General features: G+C 41.9%; 1 protein-coding gene across 3 annotated transcripts in view; it reads right to left on the reverse strand.

The window, feature by feature from the left end:
* LOC116332845 (ephrin type-B receptor 1-B) overlaps nt 1-13518 on the reverse strand; it is a 163477-nt gene that overhangs the window by 52703 nt on the left and 97256 nt on the right. For all 3 annotated transcript variants that reach the window (XM_039602699.1, XM_031755917.2, XM_039602700.1), the window contains exons 4-5: nt 10194-10349; nt 2026-2361 (exon numbers count right to left, since the gene is read on the reverse strand). In XM_039602699.1, the coding sequence (XP_039458633.1) occupies nt 2026-2361; nt 10194-10349 (492 nt within the window). The remainder of the gene's footprint in view (nt 1-2025; nt 2362-10193; nt 10350-13518) is intronic.

The raw sequence follows: 13518 nt of genomic DNA on the forward strand, positions 1-13518 counted from the left end.
GGAGAAATATGAAATCATAGTAGCCCTGAAGATTCCTAAGCCATGAAGTGTGGCTTCATAATGCTCTATTAGGATGAAATGATTCACAGTATTTACAATAATAGGGTATTTGCCATTTCACAAATTAAACTGAAACAGAATGCAGAGTAACCAGAATGTTCAATTCAATTTTTCAATTTCATTTAATTTACACAGCGCCAAAGCACAACAACAGTTGCATCAAGGTGCTTTATATTGTAAGGTAGACCCTACAATAATACAAAGAAAACAGAGAAAACCAGAACAATTATGTGACCTCCTATGGGCAAGCACTTTGGCGACAGTGGGAAGGAAAAACTCCCTTTTAACAGGAAGAAACCTCCAGCAGAACCAGGTTCAGGGAGGGGCGGCCATCTGCCGCGATCGGTTGAGGTAAGAGGAGCAAGACAGGACAAAAAACATGCTGTGGAAGAGAGCTAGAGATTAATAAAAACTATTCTCAAATGAAGAGAAGTGTACAAACACATAGTGTGTGAAAAAGCTGACTAAAGATGAAATACTCAATACATCATGGGAATACCCCAGCAGCCTAGACCAATTAAGGGAGGATTCAATGTCACCTGATCCAGCCCTAACTCTATGCTTTAGCAAAAAGGAGAATTTTAAGCCAGAGAAATATGCTCTCTCTTTCTAGTCCTCTGTCAGTAGAGCAGGGCGATATGACCAAAAATATTTATCACGATATACATTTGAAAATTTGCGATAACGATATAACTGACGATACAATTGACACTAGACAAAATACTTTACAACTCCACAACTTTATTAGTGCAAAAAACCCCATCAATGTATTTTCACTTAAACAAGCAGCTGTTTTTTATGTGCATTAAAGTTATATAAAAATGTAACACTGCACATTCCTTGCTGACAGTTTAACCAAAAGGCATTTCCAGTGTAAACTGGCCGACATATCCTCAGCATAACCATGTATAATATCCACAAAACTTAAAAGAGGTTATACACACACAATACAGTAATATTATGTTGAAGCACAGTACGTATCACTCATGAGCCTCCTGCCTCACGATAGCCGTAATGCTCCGACAATCCATCCAGCGGTGCTTGACTTCAGTAGCTTAGCAAAGTCGGACTAAAACATTTGACAGATTTTTCGAGCGCCGTGTACCACATAAAATCGTTTCGAGGTCAGTAAACACAACCAGAATTCATACATAAGGCACACGGGATTATAAGGGGCACTGTCGATTTTCAGAAAAATCAAAGGATTGATTTTAAGTGTGCCGTATTTTGCAAACAACACGGTAATAACGACGCCCGCTAGCATGTGCTACCAAAAATAGTGCTTTGTTGTGTATCTGACGGACGAAAAGCCAAACCAGTTCCACACCACTGAAGTTGCAGCATTTTTACAAACACATTCTGGTTCATCCGTTTCATTTAACGATCCACTTTCGCTCTTCTCATTCTGTGTCGCCGCCATGTGCGTATGTAAACAAAGGCACTGCGCATGCGCGTTTTACACATATTCTATCGCGATATTTCATTTTCCTATCGTTGCCCAAAATTACACCGGTATTACCGTGAACGGTATGATATAGCCCAGCCCTATCTGTCAGTACCCTCGCTGCCTAAAGGAAGCATGAATAATGTAAACAGAATTGGTCTTAGCACGGAACCCTGTGGAACTCCATAATTAACCTTAGTGTGTGAAGACTCTCCATTTAGACGAACAAAGTGGAGTCTATACTAGATAGATATGGTTCAAACCACTGCAGCGCAGTACATTTAATATCAACAGCATGCTCTAATCGTTGCAATAAAATATTATGGTAAACAGTATCGAACGCTGCACGGAGATGAGTCCACTGTCAGAGAAGAAGGTCATTTGTAACCTTCACTAAAGCCGTTTATGTACTGTAATGTAACAGAACACTTACCAAAAGTAAACAGTTAGAATGAAAAACAATGAAAAACAACATTGATATGGACAGCTTTTTGAATGATCATGGAAGTAAAGGTACGTACCAGCCTGGTTGGTGGTGATATCTATGGAAACATGCTGCGCAGGGTATGGACTCTTATTGCTGACACCATTGACGGCCTGTATCTCGAAGCTGTAGACGGTATGAGCCAATAAGTTGCTGATGAACACCCTGGTCTCGGTCAGGCCCAGCTGTCTTGGAACAAACTCGACGTTGTCATCACAGTGGGAACAGGAACGCCGGTTGGCCTGGCACTTCTTGCACACTATGTTGTAGACGACATCATCACGACCACCCGTCTCCCTGGGTGCATGCCACTCCAGGATCACCGAGGTTTCATTGACGATGGAGATCACATTTCTCGGGCTGGATGGCACGCCTGCATATATAAAAATTATGAAAGAAAAACTTGAGGGTGTAAAAGATGTCATCTGGCTGAAAGAAAATTAACACATTGCTTATAAAGAGGAAAACAAAACAGTTTCGTACATTTCTCTCCTTTTACTTTTGTCATTTTACAACAGTAATAAATACAAATGCTGGTTTTGAGAACAACTTGTCTTTTTCTTATTTTTCTTCATCTCGAGCACAATTTGGAATGCTAATTTATTCCATTCACACCCAGAGAGATCATACAGCGAAACGTTTGTGTCTATCAAACATTGGTTATTTAGCAAAATGCAGTGTTGCATGGAGTATTCTTATCCAAGTGGCTCTGGAGATTCACGCTCCCATTCACTCCCTCATAGCCCGCAGCTGGAGCGGAACTTCAAAAACGATATTCAGAAAGAAATCAAGAAATAATGAAACTATTGTTTTGCTTGAGTGGTGGCTTAATATCAGGGTGCAGAAAAGTGCCTTGTTTGGCCTTCTGCAATTGCAGCACAATTCTTTAAGAGTTAAAATCTGTTTAAATGCCAGTGGAGAATTACTCTTAGCTGAGAGACCCTTCGACTGCTCAGAAGCAGCCCTCCCAGATACCAGACAAAGCTTTCCAAAACCCCTTACTCAGTGCTCCTTAGATTAAGTATTTTAGCTTTTGACCACGAGCAAATACAACAATAAGAATTTTATACAGCACACGTTCATGGAAATGAGGGAAATAGTTACCTCAGTCTACAAAGACACAATTAATTCTTGCTGCAAAGCCACATGGAATATACTCGGTAGGCTAAGTAAAAATGACAGAACACACAAGAGTGGGAATGGCTGTGTTACTTCTGCAACCTCGTCTCAGGGTCTCAACAGCAGAGAGGTCAGAGAGACAAAGGGTGTAACCCACACAGCGTGATTATTATGGTCTGGATGAGAGGGCCGCTAACGCTCCAGACAACATGGGCAAAGGCACATAGAAACCAGCAAATTCATATAAAAATGTGTAAAATATGTCATAGGGTTGCTTGAGGGGACTGGAGGCAGTTTCGCTGTTAGGCACTATGGACTGCACTTCATGTTACTCACACAGCATACATTTTATGTCATCTGTCACATAAATGCACTTGCTGGGAAAAAACATAAGCAGATCTGTTCATGTGGAAAGTGCATGCCCAAACCCACAGACAGACTATGGTGTGAATGATATATCTAACGTCCCAGTTGCAACAATACTCTACATATGCAGGGATGCTGTAAGAAATCACACAGGACTTCCACCTGTATGATGACCTGTACCTTGGCTGTTTTAATTTGCCACAGGAAGTAATTTGGTGGCACTCCAAAAGTTGAATCTGTTCATCTGGACGTAGCGTTTTGTGGGAGAAACGTTTCGTCACTCATCCAAGTGACTTCTTCAGTCTCAGCTGACTGCAGGTTTCCCCAAACCTTATAAACAGTACATTTGCATAATGACTGAAACCAGCCCACTGAAGGAACAATGGGCTGTGAGGTCAGTTCATTAATCATAATTATGCAAATTCTCATGACCATTGATCAACAATCACTGACCAAAACCCACTGATCAAAGAACACTGATCAATGGCCATGAGTACCATTCACAGAGAGTTGCGGAATGGCTGCAATCACAGCGTTGTAAGATGGCGAAAGATGTACCCTTAGGCCCCTCCTCGATTCAGAGATGGTCTTTAACTTTTCACGTAAATGGCCTCCTTGACTCCGCGCTCAAACCAGTCTTCCTCCCTGTCCAGGATGTGTACATCCTCATCGTTGAAAGAGTGTCCACTGGCCTGTAGGTGTAAATAAACTGCAGAGTCCTGGCCTGATGAGGTTGCTCTTCTGTGTTGTGCCATCCGCTTCGCTAGAGGTTGTTTGGTTTCCCGATGTATAAATCCTGGCAATCCTCCTGGCACTTAACAGCGTACACTATGTTACTCTGTTTGTGTCGGGGACCCGATCCTTGGGTGGACCAGTTTTTGGCGCAGCGTATTTTGGGGTTTAAAAGCCACAGAGACCCGGTGTTTAGAAAAATGCGTCTCAACTGTTCGATACTCCTGACACATATGGGATCACTACAGGTTTTCGCCTGGGCAGCGGTTGTCCTTCTCTCCTGGATCGGCTGGAGCTTTCTTTAGGTGCCTTCCAGCTTTGACAGAAGTCCAGCTGGGATAACCACATTTACTCAGGGCCTTCTTGATGCGCTGTTCTTCTGCCTCCCTGGCCGCTGTGTCAGTGGGGATGGTGTTAAGCTCTGTGTTGTAGCGTCCTGATGACACCCAGTTTGTGCTCCAGTGGATGATGAGAGTCAAACCTTAGATACTGATCCGTATGCGTGGGTTTACGGTACACGTCAGCTTTTAGATGTCCCCATTACTGATGGAAATCTCACAGTCTAAGAAGGCTAACCTGCCACTTTTCATATCCTCCTGGTGAATTTGATGTGTTGGTCCACCGAGTTAATGTGATCCGTGAAATGTAGTACGTCCTGAGATTTGATTTTCACCCAGGTGTCATCCACATATCTGAACCAATGGCTTGGTGGTGTTCCAGGGTAGGATAGCAACGCCCTCTTTTCCACTTCTTCCATGTACAAATTGGCCACGATGGGTGAAACTGGGAGCCCATGGCACACCCATGTTTCTGCCTGTAGAACTGACCCTTGTATGTGAAGTAGGTGGAATGAAGACACAGTTCCAAAAGCAAACACACTTGGTCGATGCTGAGAGTGGTCCTGTTGCTGAGGTTGGTGTCATCCTGTAATCTCTTACGGACTACCTCCAACGCTTCCGTGACTGGGATGCAAGTGAAGAGAGATGTAACGTCGTACGAGACCATGGTTTCATCTGCCTCCATAATGACATCTCTCACCTTCTCAACAAAATCCAGGGTGTTCTGGATGTGGTGTTCAGAGCTGCCCACTTGTGGCTCTTGGCAGACATTCCTTCAGTTACATCACACGCAACATAATTTGGTTGTGTTTACATACATACTGTGCGAATGAGACTGGTGCAGCCAGCCACAGTATTTGTGTCATACCCTTTAAACAGATGTGGAAATCAAAATGACACTTTATGATACGGCTAAATAAATCGACAGGGGCATGCAAGCTGAACATGGCTTCCTAGAAAGAAGAGACGCAGCGAGGCAGAAATGCACGGCAGCAAAAAAAACACCCCTGAGTTAGTAGACAAAATGAAAGTCTGATCAATATCGTTATGAGTATTATGTCAAAAGTCCTACTGTGTTACTCTCCTCATGTGCTTCCTCACACTCACAGGCTGATATGCATAGCTGCCCTGTTACTAAGGGGGCTTTAAAATACCACCTGGACTGTAAAACACTACGGCCCAGTTTCCTTCCTTGGCTACTGATATAAAGAGAGCCCCAGTGCCCAAAATAAAAACGTCCAGATATTGTGTACTCATCCACCTTTTGAATGGTCTGAGGCTAGTGCTTCTCTTCTTTCAAACTGTTTGTTTTTATGATGTGAAAAAGGCCTTGGGGGGCCAACAGAAGGTCCCTGTGTGGAGATAGTGATCACAGCCAGAGGAGCCGGGAGAAAGAAAGAGGGGCTGTGTGGGCTGGTGAGAGATGAAAAAAAACAACATGTTATAAGGACTAATAGTGACTTTGTAAGAGACTAAAGCAGTCAGAGTCTGAGTGTGTTCGTGTTAGCAGTGCTGCTTGTGAGATTTGAGTGTATTCACAGTGATGAGTGAGGAAGAACTGGAATAAAATATAAAAGTACATCCATAACACTCAACAGTAGCTTTGAACCTTTCTTGACTCAATGTGCACGATACTTTAGATGTGTCAACAAGACTTAGGAAAGTTTTGAATATAAGTGGATGCGTGTGTCTGATAGTCTAGAGCATTATGTCTTCAAAGTCAGTACAGGAATTAGAGCAGGCTAGACAATTACCTTGACTTAGCTCCATTTATTACCAGTCACTGAGAGAGGAAACTGGCCAGCTGATGGCTGAGCTGTGGGAAGCACCCTTAACTGACTCCAGAAGTGGATTAAGAAAAAAAAGGTGAGAAAAGAGCAGAGATTTATGCATTTTGACAGCTTGCTCTCTTTTCCCTTTGAATTGACTATAAGATCAGAGGAAAACAGCTAAATGGGATGATGAGGAAAATGAAGAAAGAAAAACAGATAAACCATTTCAGTTAGAAATTTTTATGGGTTTTGTTTGGATTACAAAGCACAGACGACATTAGATAGGACTCCAGGAAGTTTTCAGGGGACAGACCACAGATATGAGTATTGAGTGAGAGCCATAACACTCAGAACCAATATGGTACAGATTACGCATACTGAAATTCATCAGAACCATACTGCTTTCCTTGTCAGTTCTCATATCTATGCTGATTCAATTACCGTCCAAAGATTTTCCCCATGAACCGGTTAGCAGCTGCATATACATGCATTTACAGTGTTTTAAAAAAAATTATAAACATAATAACATATTTAGAATTTGGCAGGGTTGCTTTAATAATTTCAGCATAGACTATACATTAAAAAAATGCATATTCAAATCTTGCTTTGTCACATGGAGTACCTCCTGGTGTGTTGATGGGATTTTTTTTTCTTTCTTTGACACAAGCCCACCCCGACCTCATGCACCATCACCTTTTCCCCTGCCCCCCCGGACCAATTAGAACTGGTTTCACTGCTCGACTCCCGTCAGTTACCACTCAGCTTGTCATTCTTTTGACTCCACATACTGAGACACCCATTGTCCCAGCATGCTGGATCACAATCACACCGGCCTCTCTCCGCTGAACCATCCTAACATGAAAACATTATTTATTTATTTTTTTAAACACACGCACATCTGTGGGGTAGTTGGGGAATGTCAAACTGGGGCCTTGAGCTTGGGGATCAGAGTGAACGTAAAACACTCACTAAAAAAGTCCAAATCAGAATGAAAAGGTTTCACACACAATCTTTGAAGCTTTATCAACATTCAAATGTTTTCTCTTCAAAATATTTGAATATGTTTTCATTTTAAAAACTGTTAAAACTGCTTTAAAATGAAAATGATATCGATTCAGATAACTGCGCTGGAACATTTTCATTAACAAACCTATAAATGCACATCGCATCGACCAAACGCAGACTCTGGCCATGTATGCTCTGAGGAGCAACAGGAAACAGAGGGTTGGTCACAAAAATGTTAAGGAGAAAGATGATGAGAAAACATATGACCAGAGATTTCTTTGCTTAGGCTGAGATGGAACCAATACTTGAAAATACGCAGAAAGGTACCAACGCATCACCAATGTTATGACTACCGAGACAAAAAGGTTGAAATCAAAAAGGAATGAGAATAAGCTTAAATGTTCTAGCTTAATTTTTGTGGCAGATGAAACCCAATCAAGAAGGATATGTGCGTTTAAAAAAAAAGTCTCTATATTTCCTTCTCCAGACTAAAACACAATCCCTGGGTTTTCAAACTAAAACTGGTTGAGCGTTTCCAAAATCTTGTTCCACCCAGAGCAGAATGGACACTGGCATAAAGGTAAAACTCGCATGTCTTCAAACAAAAACGTATTAACAGGGATGTAGCTGATTCCTCTCCTCAGGCATAGACTGAAGTCAGAAAAAAAATGTCTTAGATAAAGGAAATCCAAGGAGCTGGTATTTAAAAGTGCATCTCTGCCTTGGCATATTCATACCCCCAGAGGAAAAAAAAAAGGTTGTGGGGGGTGGGGTGGTTAGCATGCGGCCTTCAGCTGACAGAGCCATGCAACAGACAATCCATCAGCGAGCTAATCAGACTGATCAGGAGCATACAGCCCCTACGTGCCTGATGACGGCAAGAAGTGCTTAAGCTACAGCATCAAGCTACAGGCTGGTCTGATTTAAGCTACTCTAGCAGTGCTCTTATCAGGACCCATAGTATTAAAGAGATTGCTACTAGGATCATCTCACTAGCCCTCCTGGCTGAGATCTATGACAACTAGAGCATCACGCTTAGCTGCTACTGTATTTTTCAGCCTTCAGAAAAAGCTTTGTGCAGACAGACAAAGATTTACAGACAAATTATTTTAATACAAATTGAAAAGCTGCTAACATTTGCTTAATATTATCAATATAATATTGCTAAAAGGGACCATTTCCAACAGATTTAGCCTACAGCCTTTTGGAATTTTTTACTTAAGTGTGAGTGTATTAGTAAGCAGTTTCTTTTTTTTTGTCTGAATACAAACAGCAATGCAACTGGACTCCTGTTACAGAGTTATAGAGAGGACTGAGGACAAAATGAAGGAGAAGTGTGGGGCAAAGGGAAAAATAACAGAACTGACAGAGCAGATAAGACGAGATTGAAAACAGAAAAAAAAGGAGCCAGTTACATTTTGAAATGGAACACAGAGCATACGGATCTATTTAAGATGTCTAAGATGGAGCTGCTGTTGAGCTGAGATTGCTTGGGGGGAAAATGCAAGGCCACAAAATAAAGGCTGAGGCTTTAGCTGATGGAACACTTGCTAATTCGTCAGGCAGTGCCGTAAACTATTGGAGAGCACAGAAACTGAGAACATCTAAAGCCTAAAAGGTACCAGCACGGCTCTGCGTTTGGCCTATGCAGAGCTAAGCACTGCTTTGCAGCCATGTTACATGTCTACATGTTGTAGCCATTTACTTCTACTCAAAAACATGTGGTACAACCAGCCTGTGCACTACTCCTGTTTGTGCTATTGTTGCAGAAGAAAAGACAGAAGTTATGACATACCAAGAGCTGAAATGAAACCTAGTGATACCATCATCTTTGTGGTGAACAATGCTGTTGCCCTCATACCTGTTCAGGTCCACTTTTTTACCAAACGGCACTCTACCTACGCGTAACGTCTTCCTCGGTGGATTAAGCGCTGCTGTGCACGCCGTTCACATAGCCAAATCGTTCAAAGACAGACAGCCATGCTCCGCTGGGCTTTCTCTGCACCTTTAAGCCACTTTTATTCATTTATTTATTTGTTTACTCATTTATTTTTTTCACAAAAGAATACATGGCTAAATAAGAACAATGAACCCAGAGTTTAGAAGCAAAGGCTATACAGCTGCTACCTGATTAGGAAAGTTCTATGTGCTTTTGAGTCCATTTGGGCCAATTAATCAGGTCTATGTGAATAAATCTGGGTTAAATGAACACATAACCACACCAATAATGCTTCCAGGCCTGATGTTGTGAAGAGAACAAACCATTAAGACACTCCCCAGTGACACTGAAGGAAGTGAGGTAAACAAACTTTTTGGGGTCTAACAATGCTCTCCTTCTGCATAACTGTGTGTCAGCAGGGATAACAGGAAGGCTTAGCATATTGCTTTTACATCATATTAAGATAACTATGATGCTGTGAGAGGCCTTATTGGATCTCCAGCGGATAACGGCAGGACAGTGTCGAAGTTTCACAGCATTTGCCTGAGTAATTAGGACTTCAGGGGATGATACTAGACACGGAGAAAGAACAACAGCAAAAACGAGAGAAGTGAGAAAGGATGTGGAGAGAGAGAGATAGCTGAGAGGAAACACAAGGAGCTCCATCAATCCTAAGAAGAAGACAGTAAGAAGACAAGATGGGCGCTGGATAAATGCACATTCAAATGCATTTAAATTAAAATAGATAACCCCGCGTCTCACCCTGTGATAGCCGTGATAGACCACTGGATCCTTTTCAGTTTGTCTCAGTCTTGAATGAGCTCAGTCCAGAGAAAATGCCAGAAAGTGCCATTTTGGACATTTTGTTTATATGAGGCTTTTAATATGTATTAGTGCTTCAGTGTGCAGCCAGTCTAATTTATTGGATACTTACTGGTGCAAGGTTTATCTGGCTGATCACCATCCCCACGGTAGTAGCCGTTGCGGCACACGCAGATGGTGGCAGCCTCAGATGTGGAGCGGCTGTTAGGAGGGCACTGTAGACAAAGACTTGGACCTTGGGTCGGCTTGAAGGTACCCGGTGGACATGCTGTGACAAGAAAAAAAACACTGTTAGAACTGTGAAATGCAACAAATAAAGCATGAATCCAATTAAGGCAAGCACAAGATTAAGCTATTTTTAAGTTATTTTTGTCAATTGCCTTTCTGCAATGTATTCGTAGTTACTCTTACCCCCCCAAACTCCACTATATTTATCGCATGTCTTATTATGCTCCTAATGTGGCTGTCATCGCTGGTGCTAGGAGGGTTAATTTATGTGGGACACCAGTGGAAGATGTTATCAGAAAGAGAGGTAATTGGCATGGGTGGATGGCTCAAGGATGTGAACACAGTGCTGCAGCTTTGGCTCTATCCTGTAGTTCTCCACTGAGTCCTCGCCCTGAATGTTTAGAGGCGAGCCCTGCATATCTATAATACAGGCATATTGATTAAACACAACTTAACTTAACTGAACTCTTTGAACTCAGTGTGGTAGAGAGAGGGAAAACCCCAATACCTAAATAGATGTGTCTTGGATTACTGCCACCCAAGGTATTTATTTAATTTTTTTCTTTTAACAGTGACCGATGGGTTTCAGGTTTCTGAAAAACAGCAGAGTGCACAAAAGCCCGAAAGTGTTTTAACGTCTGAATCTTAAGATCTGTAGGCACTAGGGATGGTACACAAAGGCTTGGTGAAAACCTAAACGATACCCATCCCTAGTAGGCACACAAAGGCTTGGTGAAGAGCTTGCAGTAAATAATGATTTGTGTTCTTCTGCAAATTCTACAGGTGTGACACAGCGATTTCAGGTAGTATAACAGTTTGTAATCCCTCCTCCAGATAAATCCCACACTCCACCTGAGCTGTCAGATTTATCCAGTGAACGGCTGCCTCAGCCTACAAGACAGCACAAAGTCCCCAGGAATTTCTAATGGAAACAGAGTTTGCCCTCAAATCAAAAACATTTGGATCCACATTCGATGCCACCTATAGATCTGAAATACTATACTATATCCAGACAGAGGACCATGCCTGAAACCTGTGCATAGCTCATATTACTTTGGTTAGTGCATTACTCGCTCCCTCTTTGGGTCTGTTTGCTTTTGACCTGCTGGTTTGTTCTTCTGTTGGTAGACGCTTTTGTTCAATATTAAAATGAGCCGGCTGCGTCTTTGTTTCTAAATTAGGGCATTGTTAGCAGAAGCCTCCACACCCACTGGCACATTTTTGCATTGTGTTTTCATTTGCTTTGCTTAGTAAATTTGACCCCTTACTGTATGCAGACTAATCAGCTGATGGGTGTTCATATTTAAGCGCAGTATTGAATTTTTACTCATTTACGTTGTCCTCGTGCACAGTAGTGTGCAAAAGTTTCGGGCACTTTAAATGTTTTATTCATCGCTTGATACCAGAGCGATCAGGCTCTGATCATTTAAAAGTTATTCTGCAGCATGACTACAATCTCAGACTCATACTGGCTTTAATGATAAGAAGAACGAGGATTTCTAAAACAGTCCTGCCAGCACTAGTTTGTGGATGTTGGTGTGACGTGTTAAAGTCCCAAATTCTAAAGGCCACGGTGGACTATGAAGATTATTGTAGCTGATAGCATTGTGCTTAAGTGCAGGCAATAACCTAATCCACTCACCCCAATATCCCAAAAGAATACAAAGAGTTTCTGTGTGATGTGGAGGGACTTACTGAGTAAAATAACTATGATCAATGTCCTATGTCTTAGCAGGCTTACTGATGAGGGAGGACGCTCTGGCACTGCTGCATGCCAAAAGGGGAATAAGTTATACATTTAATGGGGCAAGGCTGTGTCTATTTGCCTGAGCGATAGACAGATAAAAACAGGCATTTTATTCATTTCGCTCACAAAGTGAAACACCTACCTACGCAGCACTAAGATGTTTATCAAGAAAAACAATGACAGAGTTTATCAAAATGACGGGCCAATGGTTTGGCTAAGTATTTCAAATATTAATAGAGACTGCTTAAATCAGTCCATCAACAAAATGGTTCGGTTTAATCTGACTAAGAGCCTTCAATTCTAATATGAACACTTTGCCAAACGGAGAGCTGTTTAAACCAACAATGGCAAGGTGTTGGGCCCATTCTCCCTCACTGCCAGGTCAAACAGTAGAAAATATAGCACTGAAAGGGAAACCTCCACTCTTAATTAAACAGGTCTTTGAGACACAATTAAAAATTTAAAAATGCTGGAGATTTTATAGATCTTATTTTCTGACACTTATAGACTAGGATTTGGCCAGCCCCTCTTATAGGCTGTTGGGAATTGATAGTGATAAAGACAGAATGAGAAACAAATCAGGTTAAAAAGAGAGATGATTTATATACACACAAACATACGCACACAAGTGAAGATGATTCCCAGCGAGCCGCGGTTCTTACATGTCCTTTGGCTGGGCTGACGGACACACTGTGGGCTAACTGACTGACCTTATGTCTAGTCACACAGCAATTTCCACACACAGTCAGAGCACCAATATTTATCAAACATACATGATCAAACTGCACCAAGTCCAAACAGAAGAAGAACATATTGCTATTGCTATGTTGTGGATGTTTAAGACCTGTCTTGATACAGCAGATGTGCAAGGGTTGTGAAAGTGTTACTGCATATAGGCAATAATGTTCCTATGGGTATGTGGGGGGGCTCTTTTTTAGTGTGGGACTGATAGTTTGCAAACTCTCTTGACTTGTAACACTGACTCCATGTGTGATGAGATCAAGCTTCTTCTAATACAAGAACATAGAGACCCTATAAAGCTCTCCCTGGCCATATGTGGGAGCACATACCAGCTGCAGACCCATTTTATAAAGCAATAACCACCAACAATATCAGAGATTACAAGACGATAAAACACAGATCAAAAATTCATTTTTAGCAGGAGAAGGGAAGAGATCTTATGTCTCATCATCTTTGCAACATAAAATTCAAACATCGGGGGAGCAGAGCACCGCACGCATGCAGATGGCGTCTCACAAAAGCAAGCGAAAAGCTTCAAATGCATTGCTCGGCTCTTCTGAAAGGGGATCACAATAGGTTGTTCAGCGTGTGTTTAATGGGGTGTGAGCAGAATATGTGCATTGGATTCTGCCCTCGGGTTGTGTGTTTACAGACAGACAGTAGCTGGGCTAGACACTCATAAATGGGAAAAAGTGAGGAGAAAAGCAGGAGAGCCCGTGCT

The sequence above is a fragment of the Oreochromis aureus genome, linkage group 18 (genome assembly GCF_013358895.1).
Source record: "Oreochromis aureus strain Israel breed Guangdong linkage group 18, ZZ_aureus, whole genome shotgun sequence".
Taxonomy (NCBI): Eukaryota; Metazoa; Chordata; class Actinopteri; order Cichliformes; family Cichlidae; genus Oreochromis; species Oreochromis aureus.